At 59.5% G+C, this 19,475-nt stretch overlaps 1 protein-coding gene and 1 long non-coding RNA gene across 7 annotated transcripts in view; both read right to left on the bottom strand.

The window, feature by feature from the left end:
* TBC1D22A (TBC1 domain family member 22A) overlaps positions 1-19,475 on the bottom strand; it is a 358,344-nt gene that overhangs the window by 42,108 nt on the left and 296,761 nt on the right. For all 6 annotated transcript variants that reach the window (XR_016216438.1, XR_016216436.1, XR_016216437.1 and 3 more), the window contains one exon: positions 1,612-1,707. Coding sequence is in view for 3 of the 6 variants with exons in the window: in XM_051839990.3 (XP_051695950.1) it covers positions 1,612-1,707 (96 nt within the window). In the remaining 3 variants the exon portion in view is untranslated. The remainder of the gene's footprint in view (positions 1-1,611; positions 1,708-19,475) is intronic.
* On the bottom strand, positions 12,690-16,906 carry LOC149123660 (uncharacterized). The gene is made up of 2 exons (XR_016216439.1): positions 16,753-16,906; positions 12,690-12,889 (listed from the first exon to the last, which is right to left on the bottom strand). It is a non-coding gene; the product is annotated as an uncharacterized LOC149123660 (long non-coding RNA).

Raw genomic sequence — 19,475 nt, 5'->3', positions numbered from 1 at the left:
CCGTCCACCTTGAGCCACCCTGGTCACGCTATCGGGGGACAGACAGACGAAATAGGGCAGAGGGCAGCAGAGCCCCTTGCTGGCGGCCACTCACTTCTTTACTGGAATGCGAGCCCCGGAGCCACCTCTCACACACGTGTGGCTCACACCCACTCACCTCCAGGCCTGACCAGGTCGCCCAGGGCCTCCTGGGACCACAGGGAGCAGAAGCACCTGCCATACAGGTCGGTCCCATCTGACCTCGAGGCAGCACACAGCCACCAAGTTCTCCAGGAGGCGCCGGGGAGCTAGCCTGGGCGCAGGGCTGCACAGCAGCCCGTGGGAGTCCACTCCCTGGCCACGGTCGCACCCAGAGGAAGCTGGGCCATCCTCCCGTCAGGAAAAGGCCAGGCGGCGGGCAGGGGCGCCTGCCCAGCCAGCACTGCTCCCGCACCCCTGCGGATCAGAGGGCCCCTGCTGCAGGAGAGCACAGGGCCCCACCCGCGCTACCTCCCTCGGTGACACGGCAACTCGCAGCCTCTCTCCGTGCCCGCACGGACCCAGAGCGCAGCTCCCAGGGGAGGCAAGGTGGTCCAGGGGGCTGGGCTCCCTCCAGCGGCCTCACCCATGCCCAAGCGGCCAGGGGTATACTGCTCATCTACAGACGCGCGTCACAGGCCACGGGGGGGGGGGGGGGGGGGGGCAGGAGAGGCGGCCAGCCTGGGACCGGGACTAGTGTGCTGATGCTGAGATCAAGGACAGGGCTGCAGGAACAGAATGTCCCTAGTGTCCCCACGCACCAGGACCCTCAGGCTGGGCTGTGGGCAGAGCCTGCGGCCTTGCTGGCAGCTCCGGGACGGCAGAGGTTCTCACCTGACCAGCTGCTCCCAGGGACTGCCAGAGAAGCCCCGGGGCCACAGACTCCCAGAGGGAGTGGAGGGGCTGGGAGCCACGTGACAAGCACAGAGAGGGGGTGTGACAAGGCCGGTGGGCTGCCCTGGGCCACCAGAACGGGGAAGAGGCAGAGAGTGACTCCAGCCGGCGGCAGCACCGGACAGCACCTCGGGTAAGGGTGGCACCTCCCTGTGACAGGATCAACACCCCCACTACACAGAAGAACTCGGAGGTGGGTGGGGGGCTGGGAGCCCTGTCCACACAGAGCCCCCGGGAAGGATGTGTGCTCGACAGCCACCCCACTAAGTCACTAAGGAAACCGTGGCTCAGAGAGGTTGAGCAACGTCCCTCAGGTCACAGAGCTACCATGACAGACAGGAGCTCTGTGTGAGTTCTCACCGGCACCGCCCCTGAGGCATGCTGGTACCCCCACCCCCAGCCCGACCGGGGTTAGGCTGAGGATGCAGGCACGTCCAGGGCGCCCCAGCCGGCCACCAGACACCACCAGCCCTCGTGCCGCCCCAGCCGGCCACCAGACACCACCAGCCCTCGTGCCGCCCCAGCTGGCCACCAGACCCACCAGCCCTCGTGCAGCGCCGGACGAGCTGCCACACAGCTGGGACTCGCAGCCACGCTCCTCAAAGCCCTTCCACAAATGCTGCTGCGAACCGACATCTAATAGTCCCCCCTCCTGGCAGGAAATCAGGCCCCGGCTCTTCCGAAGAGGCGCTTACTTACTTGAAAATCTCTTTCTTCTAGTATTTCTTTCCTCCACCGCACGAGAAAAGCCGCACAAACGTACAAGTGGAAATGCGAGAAGCCCTCGGGTTCAGACTGAAAGAAACAACAGAGAGGTGTTAATGTGCGAAGCTCAGGTCCCCCGGTCAGGGTGCACAGGGGACCAAGGCCCCCGCTGGCCGCTGGCCGGCTCACTCTCACTTCACGCCTTCACTTCTACATCCTCGCCTCATTGAAGTAAACACAGCGGCCTCAGGAGTGAGGACAGGGCTCTGGGGCCGCTTCCCACACACACCACAGCCAAGGGTGACCACAGGCAGCCTGAGCGCCAGGTGTCCCTGGGCTGTCCTCCCATCTCACAGACGAGAGGTCCGGTACGCAGCCCAGGTGGAGCCCCGGTGAGTGGCAGGGCAGGCACAGCCGCAGGACACGTCCCGATCCTGTCCTGAAGGGAGAAGGAGTCTCCCCGTCTCTCACCTCCCCACGGCCACAGGGACCCTCGCTCTCCCACATCGTCACCCCTGCTGACTCCTTGAAACCCAGGACCGCAGCTCCGCTCCCCTGCCTCCCCTCTGGGTTCACACCCCCATCAGGAACGCCACTCGTCCTCTTGTCCCCGGGTCCCCTCAACCAACGCTGTCAACTACTGAGACCAGGGCCCCCGAGACATCACTCTCGGTGCCGCCGTGTCTCTGTGACACCCAGGCGACTGCCACCAACAGGTCGCTAAGCGGAAGAAATCACACACGGGTGTCTAAGACGATGACGCGCTTCTGAAACAAGGCAAGGCCGGGCGGCGGGAATGGCGGGGCTGCTGATGCTGTCTGCAGACGGCTCTGCAATCAGCCGCCTGCGGTGACAGTCCAGCGAAGGCCCCAAAGAGAGACGGCCATGCAGACATGGGGGAAGGTGGACTGAGGGCACGCAAGACCCAGCAGTCGGGCGCGCGGCACGTCCCAGGAACCGGGCAGAGGCCAGCAAGGCCACAGCTCAGCACAGCAGTGAGGAGGTACACGTGGAGGAAGTCTCCTGGCGCCTTGTCACCAGGAAAGACACTCGCTTCCAAGGACCCCAATGCTGCCACGCGGAAGACGGGCTTGGCACACGGCAGGGCCGGGACCAGAGAGGCAGGGACGAGACTGGGGACAGGCGAATCACAAAACCGGGAGGTGTCGGTGATACGGCGAAGGTGGGAGAAGCAAGGCTTGAGGGGAGAGTCCCCGTCCTGGACAGAGGAAACACAATGGTCAGGAAGAGGGGCCTGGGTAGGAGGGGAGGAAGACAAGGCCGATGCCAGCGCTTCGGTTCCTGCAACGGGAGGGGTGGAGGGAAGCCAGCAGCAGAGGCCGCCTGGGCGGGAAGGCGGGCACCTGCTGAGGGGAAGCCACGTGCCAGGCAGCCAGTGGAGGTGTCAGGTGGGCACCTGGACACGCACATCTAGGGCCCAGGAGAGTGGCTCACAGGCCTACAGGACGACGGGAGCTGGGGGAGACCCAGCAGGATGCTGCCAATGACGACGGGTCCTGGGAAGTCAGAGCTGAGCAGGCCGGCTGAAGGGGCTTCTTCACACCTCTCACCCTCCCCTCACATGGCCCGACTTTAAAACAGCTGGCCGCTTTCCACACTGCACTGCGGACGAGGACGTCTGCTCCAGGCATTCTTTAGTGGACGACCACGGCAGCCCAGGAGAGCTGGCTTCCAATCCTAGGCGGGGGCTCTTCCCGGGAGGGCTGCAGAGGGTGGGAGGCTGATGTCCAGCACCCAGCATGGGACCACTTGTCCCCGCCTGGGCTGCTAGCGTGGTAGGTTACAGGGTGTCGGAGCTTCTATAACGTGTGCTGGCCACACGCTCCCGAATGAGCTGGATCTGGCCCCGGCTGGGCCCATGTGTTCTCACACAGGCACTCCTGCCTGTCCTGCCCTGAGCCGCCCTGGTGTGGGCATGAGGTCAACCCTGCCCCTCCTCCGACTTCTCCTTTGCAAGGAGAGCTGCACACAGCAGGGCGTGTGCCCTTCCAATGTTTGCCACACACACCCCTGCACAACAGGCTGACCCGACGGGGGTTTTATTTTGCAGAAAGATTTCTATTCCTGGTTCAATTTCTACATGGTTTTAAAACAATCAGACTTTCTCGTATTTGGGGGAAATTTTACTGTCCCAGGAATCTGTCATGTAAGCTTTCAAATTCGTGCACAACAGCCTACTTTCGCCTTGAGTCTCTGTTGCACCTGTGCTGATGTCTTACGTGGGACTCTGGTGCTTTTTCGTGCCTTTCCCCTCACCTGCATCCCTGAGCACACGCAGGCTTTGACAATTCCATCAGCCTTTGCGAAGGGCCAACTTCCCGACGATAACTTCCCGGCCTGATCCGCATGCCACTGATCGCTGCTGTTAACTCTGTCACCTCCTTCCTGCAGCCACGCGCCTCCCTTTCTTACTGTGGATGTTTCAAACACACCCAAAAGCTCAGTAGCTTACCTTTATTTTTTTATTTTTTGACAGGCAGAGGTAGACAGTGAGGGAGAGAGACAGAGAGAAAGGTCTTCCTTCCGTTGGTTCACCCCCCAAATGGCTGCTACAGCCGGCGCTGCGCTGACCTGAAGCCAGGAGCCTGGTGCCTCCTGCTCGTCTCACATGTGAGTGCAGGGCCCAAGAACTGGGGCCATCCTCCACTGCCTTCCCGGGCCACAGCAGAGAGCTGGACTGGAAGAGGGGCAACCGGGACTAGAACCTGGGGTACTGGTACCGCAGGCAAAGGATTAGCCTAGTGAGCCACGGCCACTTCCCTTTATCTTTAATTATTCAGTATTTTCCTGACGTAAGGCAGAGACTGAGCTAATCTGTGCTTGCCCTTTCTTCACTTCTGTTACAAGCAACCATGAAGGCCATCAATTTCCTTCCGTAAGCTGTACTTCAGCTGTATCCCAGTTTTAATGAATCTCTATTAATAAATAAACTCAGATTTTTGTTTCATGATTTCCTTGTATAGATCATGGCTTATTTATCAGTGAGGAGTTTTTGGTTTGCTTTTCATTTTAAAAATTTATTTATTTTCATTTTGTTTGAAAGGTGGACAGAGAAAGAGTTCATTCAGTGCTGGTTCAGGCCCCAAATGCCTACATCAGCCAGGGCCGGACCACCCCACAGCGAGGAGCCTGCAACTCCATCCGGGCTCCCACGTGAGCAGCAGGGAACCAAGTACTCGGGCCCCGCCGGAGTGGACCAGCTCTATCCTGGATGCTGTTCCCTGCCTGCTCCCTCAAGCCCGGGCTTTGAGCCTCTCCTCCCTGCGGTTATGTCTTTAAAACACAGGGGCATCCTGTGGTAGGTTCTGCGACAGGAAGGCCGTCGGGACACCAGGTCTACCACACTGCCGGCAGTGGAAGCCCTGACGCCATCACTGTTCTTCAGACCAACTCAGGTTTTTAAAAACCTTAATTGCATTAATACTATAGCACTGCAGTAGGGCCGGCATGCTAGATATGGCTTTCCTAATATCCATCAGAAGTACACATCACCACGTCCTAAACAAAAGGGAATCAACTGATATTCAAGCCTGGCAAAACACTGCCAAGGCCTTCGCAGCAGCACCCCGGGCTCCCAGCCTCTACCCCGGCTCCATGCTGCAGCTGCCGGCCCCGACCACACGCAGCGTGGAAATGCCCTTGATCCTGGCACACAGGAGCCCCCCAAGCCCTGCACACTCTGGCTGTGAGCGGGCCTGACCCTGGGTGGCTGTCACCCGCAGGCCACTTCCCAGCCTGCTCTGCCACTACACCCCCGTTATCCTGTGAGGCCTTCCCTCCCTCACTCCTGGGCAGGACACTGTCCCTGTCCCTGAGGTCCTGGCCAAGTCTCTGAGGTGGCATCTGCCACACTGTCAGTGTCAACGGCCACATGTTCTCTCCCGCTGTCCTGGGAGCCTGCTGGCCCTGGGCTGCCGTGAGCCCTCTTCTTTGTGAATTCTGCACGGAGCCTGCGGTCAGAGAGACTGAACACCATCACACACACGCCCGAATCCACTGCTCGGGTGTCCAGGAGTCTGGGGAAGTGGGGGCTGAATGGGCGGGCGCCCGACACTGATGTGGTCTCTGAAGCAGCGGGCTTTTCCTCCTTCAAACAGCAAAGGAGACCTGAACCACACACCAGGCATGAGGTCCTGAGGCCTGCGGGAGCCAGCCCCGGGGAGGCAGGGCTGGGAACGGGCGGGCAGGCGGGCAAACAGTGAGAGGGCAAAGGGCCCCGGGCTCGTGGCACTGCTGCGGAACCTAGGCTTCTCTGGTTACACTAACGGCCAACAGCCTCTCGTCCGGCCAGAGTTCAGAGGCCGGCCTCCCCCACCCGAGGGGGAGCTGATCAGGCTGCACTGCAGGCCCCGTGGCTCCCAGGAGGCCATGGAGGCCGGGCCACCCTCCCACAGAGAGCCGCATCAGGACAAGCAGAGTTTCACTGCCTCGCTCAGGCACATAATTTGTCTTCCGTGCCCTGGTGAGTTATATTAAACGGCAATTTAAAAATGCACATGTTCATATCACAAGGCAACAGGGGCTTCTGCTTCAATGCAGCAGAGAACAAACACCATCACCCAACGTCCAGCACACAGGGAGGAGCGGGGACGGGCAGCAGCCCAGGCCACACCCTCCAGGCCACACCCCCAGGCCAGCCCAGGCCACAACCTCCAGGCCACACCCCCAGGCCAGCCCAGGCCACACCCTCCAGGCCACACCCCCAGGCCAGCCCAGGCCACACCCTCCAGGCCACATCCTCCAGGCCAGCCCAGGCCACACCCTTCAGGCCACACCCCCTTAGGCCAGCCCAGGCCACACCCTCCAGGTCACACCCCCAGTCCAGCCCAGGCCACACCCTCCAGGTCACACCCCCTAGGCCAGCCCAGGCCACACCCTCCAGGTCACACCCCCAGGCCAGCCCAGGCCACACCCCTAGGCCAGCCCAGGCCACACCCTCCAGGCCACACCCCTAGGCCAGCCCAGGCCAAGCTCCTAGCAGGGGGTCTCAGTCCTCCTGGGCATCTGGCATATTCCATCAGTGCCGCCTCGACTGTGAAAGCCAGGCCCACCTGCCATTTTCAAACCAGGCCTGGGGAGCAGGAGAACTCGGGGCAGCTAGGACTTTGAGGACCCCCGGGGGCTGCTGGCTCCTGTGGTGACCAGGTTCCATCTCAGCCTCTTCAGGGCAGGTGAGCCAGGCCAGCAGGTGGGCAGGTTCTGGAAGGCACCTGTGCCAGCTTCCATCCTCTCCCATCCCGCTATGCACACCGAGATTTCTTTGGGGAGAGGGAGGAAACAGGGTATAAAAAGCCTCTTTCCCGCGGCACCATGGTGCACTAGGTTAATCCTCCGCCTGCGGCGCCGGCATCCCATATGGGCGCCGGGTTCTAGTCCCGGCTGCTCCCCTTCCAGGCCAGCTCTCTGCTGTGGCCCGGGAGGGCAGTGGAGGATGGCCCAGGTGCTTGGGCCCTGCACCCCACGGGAGACCAGGAGAAGCACCTGGCTCCTGGCTTTGGATCAGCGCAGCAACGGCCGTAGTGGCCATTTGGGGGGTGAACCAATGGAGGGAAGACCTTTCTCTCTCTCTCTCTCACTGTCTAACTCTGTCAAATTAAAAAAGTCTCTTCCCCAACACTGGGCCGGAGACCACAGAGCTATACCCTGGCCCTGCTTCCCCAACAGAAATCCAGAGACCAGACCAGGAAAAGGCCACCACATGAGGAGAATTTTCCAGACTGGGGGTGGGACTTCCCCCAACTGAGGACTCCCCCACAATTTCTGGAAAGCACAGGGAGAACGCGGGTGGTCTCCCACCTGAAGCAGCAAAGGTGACGGGGTGTGTCGCTCCCCGTCTTCGTGGAGGAACGACACAGGACCCTGCGCTGTTCTTTCGTCTGCTCGGCCCTCCCCGGGTTTGCTGCTGGTCCTTCCCGGGTTGGCTACCGTCCCTTCCACCTCCGTGGAGGGGCGGTTCCCCCTGCCACTTTCCCCACTTCCGCGGGGGAGCGGCACACCGCCGGCCGGCCGGCTCTCTCGGGGGCTGCACAGGTGTTCCTTCAGATAGATGTTCCTGGTGCATGTTGTCTCTCTCCTCCTTTATAGTCCTCTTCCACCAATCCCAACTCTGCTACCCACACGCCGAGTACGCTGCTCTCCTCCAATCAGGAGCAGGTCCTGCTGTTTATTGGTTGTACTGGAGGCAGCTGCGTAGAAGTTGTTTACTCCTCCCCAGCGCCATATTGTGGGAGAGCAGATGCATAGAATAAGTCTTAATTCCAGCAACTTAGTCTAGTCCGAGTTGCTCCCCACAGGGGCGGGAGCTGCCAGCGTCCCAGGCCGCCTGTTCCTCCCATCAACTACAAGTCACCCATGAAGGGCCAGGAGGCATCACAACCAAGCAGCACCGTCCCGGCTGCCCTGCGGCCCCTCCACGCTGGCTCCCATCACTGAGCTCGTCCCTGCTCTCGTCCATCCGGATCCACAGCCACAGCCCTGGAGACCAAACCACCACTCGGGTGAAACCCCTGAACCTGCTGCGTCCAGAACCCAAGCAACTCCTTTGCTCCAGGACCAAGCCGCCTGGGCACTGCCTGGGGAAGACACCCACGGGCTGGGCACCGGCAGGCGTCCCGGTGGGACGGGAGCAGCAGCAGGCTGCGGGGGCCCCGCACCCACCAGTGTGAGCACCGCCGGGGTCCACGCGTCCACAGTGGGAGGGGCCTGGCCCCAGGCTTCCCCGCACGCCGCTCCGCAGCGAGTATTTTCTTCAGGATTCTGATAGGCGATGGGTGTGGTTGGGTTGATACAACAACAGAGAATACTTTGGAGAATTCTACTTCAGATCATTTCAATAGTAGTCTGCCCCAGTCGCTAATTAAGCCAGCTGACTACTCGCCGCTAAGGCTGCCGGGGCCACACGGGGCCTGGTTCCCAGGCGCTCCTGCGAGCACCCTGCAGACTCGGGGAAGGAAGACGGATGCGGTTCTCCCGCGCACATCGCGGCAGGCGTGCGTGTTGTCTTAAGGAAGCCCAGAGCTAATTTAGCTAATGCCCTAATTACCCACCAGCGCAGAAACAATCATTCCGCACCCCGCCATTTGTAAGAGTGAGCTCTGGGTGGAAGGCGGCGCAGGCTCAGCACTGCGGACACGAAGGCTGGGCCTCCCCCAGCTCTGAGGCCGCACGGGGCAGGACAGGCAGGACAGCAGACACCGCCCCCGCCCGTGAGTCTGGGCCTCACTTCCAGCTGCAGTCAGTTTCCTGCCTGTCAGGGCCCCTCCCCTCGGGGCCTGTGTCCCCGCCCACACCAGGCCAAGCCCGACCCCGGTTCTCCAGTGCTGCTGCCCTCACCATCTGGAGCCCCCTCAAGCCCCCAAGCTGGGTGGGCTCAGGTAACAGGGGCCACGCCTCCTCGGCCAGACAAGCGGCGGCCGCGAGCGCTTGTCTGTGTCAGGATTTTCAGTGTATTCTGTCACAGAGCTGTTTTTTCTCTGACTTGACTACCACGAGAATTTTTAAATTCCAGATTTCATGAAATGTTATTCTCACACAGACTGGAATAGCCAAGAGAAATTCACACTGTGAATGTACTGATAACGTCTGTTTTACACAAAGCGTTGCACAATTCTAACCGCAAGCTTTCGACCGCCACACTGGAGCTGAAGGACACACTCTTCCACCGCAGGCACCCTCCCTGCGGGACAGAGCTGAACACGGGACCCGTGCCTCCGCAAAGCCCAGAACTCCGCACAGACCACCGGCCAGGGCCACCACGCCACCGCGTGCCACGCCCCCAGCCAGCACTCACTCCGCACACCGAATCTCGGAACCTTCTGACCACCATGCGCCCTCCTTTCCACTCCACACTGTGAGTTCCGCTGTGCTACGTCCACACACAGGGAAGGGCACGCAGGCGCCATCTCCAGGCTCACCATCCCTGTGGCTGCCAACAGCAGGATTCCCTTCTCTTGTGACACTGACACATACATATGCACCTGTGGTCATCACATGTGTGTGTCAGAACATCACATGTGATCTGCGTTGCCACACCTGTGGCCATCACGTGTGTGTGTCAGAACATCACATGTGGTTGTGTTGCCACACCTGTGGCCATCACGTGTGTGTGTCACATCATGTGTGATCTGTGTTGCCATACATAACTAACACACATTTAGAACATTCCTTGTTCATCATCCATGCACACAGAGGCTGACTCCACACCTGGCTGTTGGGAACAGGTGCAGACGTCTCTCTGAGACACTGACTCCACGGCCAGCGTCTAGCACTGTTTTCCACGGGGGCCATCCCAACCTGCAGTTCCGCGGGGAGCACGCAGACACCCACTCTCAGAGCACCTCCTACCCAGGGGCAGAAGCAGAAACGCACAAGGTCAAGGTGAGCATGCTTTGTAACTGAAGAACAACTGGAAACAGCTCCAACGACGGTGACAGAATGGACAAACCGCAGCACATTCACGTAGTGTAAGACTACAACGCACCCAAACGAAACACCACTGCACTCATGGCAAGAATAGATATTAAAGCTCTAACGCTAAGTGTGTGTGTGTTACGGAAGGATGTTCATGTAGGACACTGCTGGTGGAGAGCTTAGCAGACTTCTTATCGCGACAGGACGCTCGTTTGTGGAATCATGCCTACACGGCAAACGTGTACCGGAAGCTGGTCATTTCCAGCTACTCACTTCTTACAGGAATGGAAGAGGCTTCAGTGGCTTATGTAAAATTTAATTTCTAAACAATAAATAGGGGCCGGCGCTGTGACGTAGCAGGCTAAGCCCCTGCCTACAGTGCCAGCATGCCATATGGGTGCTGGGTTCGTGTCTCAGCGCCTCCTTTTCCAATTCAGCTCTCTGCCCATGGCCTGGGGAAGCACTGGAGGACGGCCCGAGTGTTTGGGCCCCTCCACCCGTGCGGGAGACGCAGAAGCAGCTCGTAGCTCCAGAATGGCCCAGCTCCTGGCTCCAGATCGGCCATCTGGGGAGTGAACCAGTGGGTGGAAGACCTCCCTCTCTGTCTCTCCTTCTGTCTGTAGCTCTCCTCTCAAATAAATAAAATATTAAAAAAAAAAAACTAAAGCAAAATTTAAAAAAAATTAAGTGACAACCTTGGGTCAAAACCACCAGGCATGCACCAGGTCAGGCGTGGGGAACGCCCAGCCCTGGGCGAGATCATTTGTTCCGGCCCTGCCAAGGTGACCACAGGCGAGACACAAAGTCAGTAAGTCTACAGCAGGCTAATTTCTAAGCTGGTAATTTTGTATGGCCTGCACATGATGGTATCAATACACGACGGCCCTTGACAGAGAGAAGCTCCCCATCTCTGCACTGGAGGATTATCTAGGCGTCTCTGTATATTTAACATTTTTATTTTTTTTAAAATTTTTCAAAGTGTGCACTTTATTATTTATTTGACAGGTAGAGTTATAGACAGAGAGACAGAGAGAGAGGTCTTCCCTCTGTTGGTTCACTCCCCAGATGGCCGCTATGGCTGGCGCTGCGCCGATCCGAAGCCAGGAGCCAGGTGCTTCTTCCTGGTCTCCCATGCGGGTGCAGGGCCCAAGGACTTGGGCCATCCTCCACTGCCTTCCCGGGCCACAGCAGAGAGCTGGCCTGGAAGAGGAGCAACCGGGACTAGAACCCGGCGCTCATATGGGATGCTTGCACCACAGGCAGAAGATGAACCAAGTGAGCCACGGCGCCGGCCCCCAACATTTTTCATAGTGTAGAAAAACAAGAAGACCCAGGACTGCTTGGAAGTGGACTTTCCTAAGCCTCAGCAGACATGGCACCGTCTCTGTGGCTCCGGCACCGGAGGGCCCACGTGACGGGGCGGGGGGCAGACAGCGCCCGAGCAGGCCCTGTCCTGGGGTCCCTGCCCCGAGAACTTGGGCAGCCCTGCCAGGCGCCCTCTCCCTGGTGGAAGAGCACAGGCCGGGGCAGTCCCAACCCCTGTCCTGGCCCCTCCCTGAGACGCTCTCCCCTCGGCTGCCCTCGGCTTGCTCCCCCAGGAGCTGTCCCGATGTCTCGGTGTCCAGGGCCTTGGTCTTCGAGAGGCCTCTTAACGGTGAAGAGCTCTTCCCCTCCCCCTCAGGGACTGGGGGGCAGACGACCAATCCCGAGGCCCCGCGACGTCGCGGTTTCCTTAGATCGGCCTTCCAGGCTCTGCGGCACGTTTAGCTTTGCTCATAAAGCGACAAAATGAACATTCAAAATGACTACAGATCACATGCAAATGACTTACGTGTGACATGCGCTCTCTAAAATACAGGAAAGGAGGCAAAGAAACACTTCTCCTCCTATTTTTTATAACACAGACACTGTGGTGCGAAGGGGCAATTCTTCACCTTTAATCACATCATTACCTTTCCTTACAGTATCTGGAACTCAAATGAAAAACGCACGGCCTTCTGGCACCCAGAGACTTTCCCACAGACACGTCTTTATGGAGATTATTTCTGGGGCCGTTCAAACGCCAGGAATTGCTTCCCACGCGTTGCCCGGACTCAAGAGCACCAACTTCAGCTGTGCAAGCAAAATCCTCGCTATGATTTCCTCTGAAATATTCATCACAGGCCATCGCATTACACAATTACCTACCGGTAACGCAGAGCGCGGCCACGTTAGCATTCACACCACACCCCTGTTTGGGAGCACGGGCTGGAAGCGAGAGCTGTAAATCACATCTCATTTTGCAGCCAAACCCAAGGCACCGATGAGCCTGTTGCTCACCCAGCTGGCTGGGCGCCTGATCTATTATCTCTACGCCGATCTACATTATCTTCTGCCAGATACTTACTGGCATGTGGCTGAGAACATTCCGGCTGGGTAAATGACAAAGGTCACAGTCAGCCAGAGGCAGAGAGTCACACAGTGGATGTCACCTCCACGGCCCTGGGAGGGCTGCTCGGAGGAAGGGACCTTCCACCCAAGGCCTGCTCTGCGGGCCTGGGAATCCGGCTGCTGCCCCCGTACCAATCTTCCTAACAGAAATAAGTCTTTCAAAGTCCAGCAGCAAAGAAGAAACCATGAAATAACAAGATACACAGAAATAATTTTTAAAGATTTTTTATTTATTTATTTGGAAGGCAGAATTATAGAGAGACAGAGATTGGTCTTCCACCTGCCGGTTCACTCCCTAAATGGCCGCGACGGGCCAAGGCCAGCAGCCTGGAGCTCCATCTATGTCTCTCCACAGAGGTGACGCAGCACTCGGGCCATGTTCCTCTGCTTTCCCAGGCACGGCAGCGGGGAGCTGGATCAGAAGTGGAACAGCCGGAATTCAAACCTTGCGTCGGTTAACCCACTGCGTGCCACAACGCCAGCCCCAAAAATAATTTTAAAAAAATTCCTAATGGATATTCATTCTTTGGTTGAGAGTCAGGGTTCTCCAGAGAAACAGAACCAATAGGGAGCAGTGTGTGAGTGTGTGTGTGTGTGTGTGAGTGTGTGAGTGTGTATGTGTGTGTGTGTGTGTGAGAGAGAGAGAGAGATAGAGGCAGAGAACCACTGGCGGATCTGTCGGCTGGTTTATGCACCTGGCGCGTGCGACGGTGCAGGTGAGGACGCAGTTGGACGCCAATTGTGCGTCAGGCCGCCTGCTGGCAGAACTCCTTGCTCGGGGGTCAGTCTGGCCTACCAAGGCCTTCAACCGGCTGGATGAGGCTCCCATACACCATGGAGGGATACCTGCTCTATACAAAGTCTCCAGCTTAAATGTCAATCTCATCCAGAAACACGCAGGTAAGGTGCGACCACACAGCTGGGCCTGGTGGCCCACGAAAGTGACACGTGAACAAACCGTCACAGCCCACAGCCACCCAGATCTCGGTGCGTCTTTAAAGTTGAAAGGTATTTTCCAGAGCTGTGTTCGTAGGCCCCTTTCAATGCCAAAGGGTTGGTTTTCATAGCCAATTAATTAATAAGCCATCAACAGGCCCTGAAGACCTGTAGCTTCCCATGGCTCACGGGTGCGGCAGCCACGCTGGCCTGGCGTCACTGTAACCTTGCTGTCAGCCACCTCTGTGTCTGCCTGCAGGGAGCATGTGTCCTTTCTGGGCAAAAGTGGGCCCCAGCAAGAAGCAAACGCCAGCCATGACCCGGAATTAGATCCTGGAGCGCCAGCGCTCAAGGAGACCACGTGTGACCCGGCACAGGACTGCGGGGCGCCCGACACGGCCGAGACTCAGCGAGAGGGGCTCACACCGCAGGCCCGCGCGGCCACAGCCGCCTGTCTCCTCCATGGATACAACAAAGGCTCCCTTCAAGGCTGCTCGGTCAAAGACTCCATGAATTATACAAGCTCTGAGAGGCTGGGGCCAGCCCCGGCCGCGGGGTTCTGAGCAGGATTAACTTCCTGTGCTAACCTCCGCTGCCCTCCTGACGCTCCCCTCCCGCCTCCCAGACCACAGCAGTGCACGTCTCATGACTGGGCGGTTTTCAAAGACGCTGCATCACCGTCTGGCCTGTGAGCGCCGCGTGGAAGTACTTTTGCTGCCCTGTCCAAACTGACGGAGGCTCTCTGCCTTTCTAATTCTGTCAAGGACATCTGTGGCAAATTCAAAGGAAAAGGATCCTGCTGTGGGCCCTGATTATTTCTTCTTTGAAGCGAGAAATGACATCATGCCAGCCAGCCACTCAAAGCCTCAATTCTCTCTGCACATCAAACTGGGCCCAAGAGCAGCGGGTCAGAGAGCCAGCGCGGGGCTGCAGCTCACGTCTGCCCGTGTCCCGCAAGCACGGGCACCTGTGTGAGCGGAGGCCGGCACATGTGCGTGTCCACAGGCTGGCCTCTGGCGGCTGCAGCCTGTGACGTGCAAAACCCCTGGAGGCCCCACCTCCGGCCCCTGTGCCTGCCGGGCGCCCTCCAGCCAGCTGCTCCCCTGGATCTCCACCACGCTCTCCTGAGACCCCTCCCTGGCCCCTGGCCTGGAAGCCCACACGTCCACCTCCCCCCAGCATCCCATGCTCTAAGATCCGGAGTCGTGCCTCTCACTCTGCACAGCCTCTGCTCCCTGCACACCACCCCCTTCCTGCGTTCTGGGCCTGAAATCCCAAATACACCAGGACACTGCTCTGGGCACACGCCTCCCACAAGCATTCCTAAGGGTCAGCACTCCGCCCTCCATCTCCCAGCACGAGGCTTAAACACAGACACCCTATCCATCCTCTCTGGCCTGCGCCACAGCCCCTGCCAGAGGCTAGGCCCCGCCTAGGAACCCGACTGCCCATCAGCAGGCACCACCACCACCGACTTTCCAGGACAAAGTGCACTGAGCGCAGAGCACAAGATGGGGGCTGAGAGAAGGGGAAGTCCACGGCGCGGTGACGTGTCCACTGTGTGCCAATCTGCAAACTGTGACACAGCCTGGGTTCTGGGGACGCAGCTCCCTCCCCGTGGACAAAGAGCAGGACTCAGCACATCCGGGGCCCAGGTGTGCGCTCCAAGGCACTGCTCTGTGGACACTCACGGGCCACCACTGAGTGAGCCTCAGTGAGCCCACTCCCAGGAGGACGCCCCTGCGTACCAGTCTCCCTCAGCTCACCTGGCACCCACCTCCCTCACTGGCACGGTCAGCTGCAAAGGAGCTTCCTGCAGGGAACACACAAGGGGGCGCTGAGAGGGGGGGACACAGCATCCTGTGACCGACCGCACCTCCATCTACAGCCCTGGGTTCACCTGGACCAGGGGGACACAGCGTCCTGAGACCCCACGAACGCCTGCAGCCCTGGGTTCACCTGGACTGGGGGGACACAGCGTCCTGAGACCCCACCTCCGTCTGCAGCCCTGGGTTCACCTGGACCAGGGGGACACAGCGTCCTGAGACCCCACCTCCGTCTGCAGCCCTGGGTTCACCTGGACCGGGGGGACACAGCGTCCTGAGACCCCACCTCCGTCTGCAGCCCTGGGTTCACCTGGACCGGGGGGACACAGCGTCCTGAGACCCCACCTCCGTCTGCAGCCCTGGGTTCACCTGGACCGGGGGGACACAGCATCCTGTGACCCCACCTCCGTCTGCAGCCCTGGGTTCACCTGGACTGGGGGGACACAGCGTCCTGAGACCCCACCTCCGTCTGCAGCCCTGGGTTCACCTGGACCGGGGGGACACAGCGTCCTGAGACCACACCTCCATCTACAGCCCTGGGTTCACCTGGACCGGGGGGACACAGCGTCCTGAGACCCCACCTCCGTCTGCAGCCCTGGGTTCACCTGGACCGGGGGGACACAGCGTCCTGAGACCCCACCTCCGTCTGCAGCCCTGGGTTCACCTGGACCGGGGGACACAGCGTCCTGAGACCCCACCTCCGTCTGCAGCCCTGGGTTCACCTGGACTGGGGGGACACAGCGTCCTGAGACCCCACCTCCGTCTGCAGCCCTGGGTTCACCTGGACCAGGGGGACACAGCGTCCTGAGACCCCACCTCCGTCTGCAGCCCTGGGTTCACCTGGACCGGGGGGACACAGCGTCCTGAGACCCCACCTCCGTCTGCAGCCCTGGGTTCACCTGGACCGGGGGGACACAGCGTCCTGAGACCCCACCTCCGTCTGCAGCCCTGGGTTCACCTGGACCGGGGGGACACAGCATCCTGTGACCCCACCTCCGTCTGCAGCCCTGGGTTCACCTGGACTGGGGGGACACAGCGTCCTGAGACCCCACCTCCATCTGCAGCCCTGGGTTCACCTGGACCGGGGGGACACAGCGTCCTGAGACCACACCTCCATCTACAGCCCTGGGTTCACCTGGACCGGGGGGACACAGCGTCCTGAGACCCCACCTCCGTCTGCAGCCCTGGGTTCACCTGGACCGGGGGGACACAGCGTCCTGAGACCCCACCTCCGTCTGCAGCCCTGGGTTCACCTGGACCGGGGGACACAGCGTCCTGAGACCCCACCTCCGTCTGCAGCCCTGGGTTCACCTGGACTGGGGGGACACAGCGTCCTGAGACCCCACCTCCATCTACAGCCCTGGGTTCACCTGGACCAGGGGGACACAGCGTCCTGAGACCCCACGAACGCCTGCAGCCCTGGGTTCACCTGGACCGGGGGGACACAGCGTCCTGAGATCCCACAAATGTCTGCAGCCCTGGGTTCACCTGGAGAGAGGGCAGAGCTGCTCACCTCCCAGAAAAGGCCATGAGCGCACTCGCTGCGGCCCACCTGCTAGGTCCCAGCATCACTGACCGGCTCTCCAACAGCTCTCAGCCACCAGAACACCCCGGGGGCGGCAGTGCTGGAAACAGGCACAAGTGTCACAGCCCCGCCCTGCAGTGTCCCCTCTGCCTTTCTGACTGACAGCTCCCTGGGGCGGGGTTGGCCTCGCGGGCTGTGTGTGTTTCCTGCCCAGCTCAGGCCTTGGCACTCGGGGGAGGGGCCGCACACGTCAGGGGGACAGATGGGTCAAGAGCCATCATCCTTTCTTAGCACAGAACAACAACGGTCCTTTGCAACAAGCTCGAGCCCACTCCCACACTGAAGAGCCACTGACTGCGCTGTGGTGGCTTCTGGAAACAAGGCCCTCCCTCCTCCCCAGGCCCGGGTCCTGCTTCTGCACACGCACGGTGGGGATGTGAAGAGCGAGGCTGGGACGGATGAGAGTCCAGGATCACTGCACAGCTTCACGCTGAGCTATTCTGACCTCGACGGCTGAGCCCTAAGGGGGCCTCGGACCACCAGCCCCGAGCACCTTTCTGTCCCCTGGTCAATTAGGCTGTGCACAGCACTTTCCCTGCTCCAAAACCAATTTGAACAAAAAGAATCCACATTCACCTAATAGACATTCTCCAGGGAATTCTCAGATTTAGCAGAAAACAGTGAGAATTTCTTAAAAGCTAGCACAGGGAAAATTATACAGGCACTGCAGCGCAGAGAGACACAGAAGGGAACTTCAACACGAGCCGCCCACTCGTCACCTCGGTCCCCACCCCACGACCACTGTGACGACCCTCGGTGCCAAGGCCCCTGCCAGCACCGAGTCTTTGCAAAGTGTGTGTGTGAGGCCAGCGCTGTGGCACAGCTGGTAAAACGGCGGCCTCCGACGCAGACATCCCACGTGACTGCCACTTTGAGTCCTGGCTAAGCTACTCAGATCCAGCTCTCCGGTAATGCACCTGGGAAAGCAATGGAAGATGCCTACCACCACCCGTGGGAGAGCTCGGATGGGGCTCCCGGCTCCCGGCTTCGGCCTGGCCCAGCCCCCGCCATTGCAGCCATGTGCAGAGTGGAGCCACAGATGAAGGCCTCTTTTCCTCTGTCACTCTTTCAAATAAATAAATAAAATCTTTAAATTGCACATAGTGTGCGTGTTGCTTTGAGTGCAGTGTGATTTACAAAAGCAAACAAACAAAAAACAACACTTTCAGACAAGACTTTTCAAAAGCAGCGAGCCTAGAGTAAAACCTGCAGCCCTCGGCCCTCCGTCAGGACCCCGGGGCATGGGTGTGGCCAACCTGGCCTGCTCTGAGCAGCCCCGCGCCCACCGCGCTGCTCTTCCACAGCAAACACACACGGGTGACTCAGCAGCACGCACGGCGCGACGCCACGGCCACGCTGTGGAGTGAACGGGAATCCCCGACGCAGCCCACGCGGCTCCCCACGCGCTTCCTCGCCTGCGCTCTGCTCTCTGAGCGCCACAGCAAGGGCGCGTGCTGCCTGCCGGGCAGGTCCCTCCCCTCCTTCCAGACTTCCTGCCCAGGAGGCCGCCCCTGGGCTTTGGCTGGCTTCAGTCCGGAAGCCAGTGCACCTGTCTCCCCTTTCCTGGAACTTCTGAGCTGGACCCAGGTCTCAGGCTGACTCACGTCGGGGGCTGTGTGCGAGGAAAACCCGCTGCAGGCACTGTGTCCTCCCTCTGCAGCCGCCGCGGGGGCAGGCTGGCTGTGGCTCCCGGGCAGCGGGTCCAGCTGCCAGGCTGAACCGTCCGTCATGAGCTCCCCTTCAAGCTCCCTCGAATGGCCTGGCGCCGCCGGGGGTGAGCACCGCCTGCACCCGCTGCTCCCTCAGGGCACATGCGACGCCTCCCCTGCCCGTCTGTGCACCTGCTTTTCTGAGGAGGGGGCGGCACTGCCCCCCACACGGGCCAGACGAGCGGAACGCGGCTTCAGTGTCCACTCGCACTGACCTCTGGGTTCCCAAGCAGCCTTCAAGGGTGAACGAGGACGGGTTTCGCGCTGGAAGCGCTCTGTTTAAAAGTCACTACCAATTCGCAGACAGCAGGAGACGCTCTGTTAGCTGCCATGCTAACTCCTCCTGGCGCTCGCCGTCCCGCTGGGCAGGAGCCCTGGAACGCGGGCTCCCACCTGACCCTGTGGCTGGGAGAGGCTCCTTGCCTTCTACACGGGGCACCCCGAGCCGTTCTGGAATCGCCTCCTCCTCCTCGGGGAGCCCTGGTTCCCTCTGTGGAAACGGTGTGGGGCGGGGCCATTCTCAGTGGGGTCCCGGGTCCAGGCATTCCCAGCAGAGAGGGCCAAGAGCAGGAGTTTGCTTTTCTAAAGGGAGCAGCGCACTGCGATTCACACTGAGTCTCTATGTATATTTAAGATTATAGGGTTTTAAAATTTCTTCTTTGATTTTATGCTTGATTTTCTTCTGTTAAAAAAATCTGACTTTCTATAATATTATCATAATTACTTATTTGCTTTATTCCAATATTTACGTATATAAATATATATTTCAGTAAATATGCATGTAAATAAGTTTCAAAATAGCACTAATGCTATTATTAACAATCTGATGACTGAGCAGTGCTTTAAAATTTTTTTTGCAATTCTTTCTGTGCTAACAAATCCTGCTAGGGCTTTACATCAAACCACTTGAAAGTCTATTGGAAGCAATTTTTCTTCATTTGA

Source organism: Oryctolagus cuniculus, chromosome 11 (genome assembly GCF_051225735.1).
Source record: "Oryctolagus cuniculus isolate XC-2025 breed Fujian yellow rabbit chromosome 11, ASM5122573v1, whole genome shotgun sequence".
In the NCBI taxonomy this organism is placed as follows: Eukaryota; Metazoa; Chordata; class Mammalia; order Lagomorpha; family Leporidae; genus Oryctolagus; species Oryctolagus cuniculus.
The sequence above is the reverse complement of the archived record's forward strand: the minus strand, read 5'-3'. Positions and strand labels throughout refer to the sequence as shown.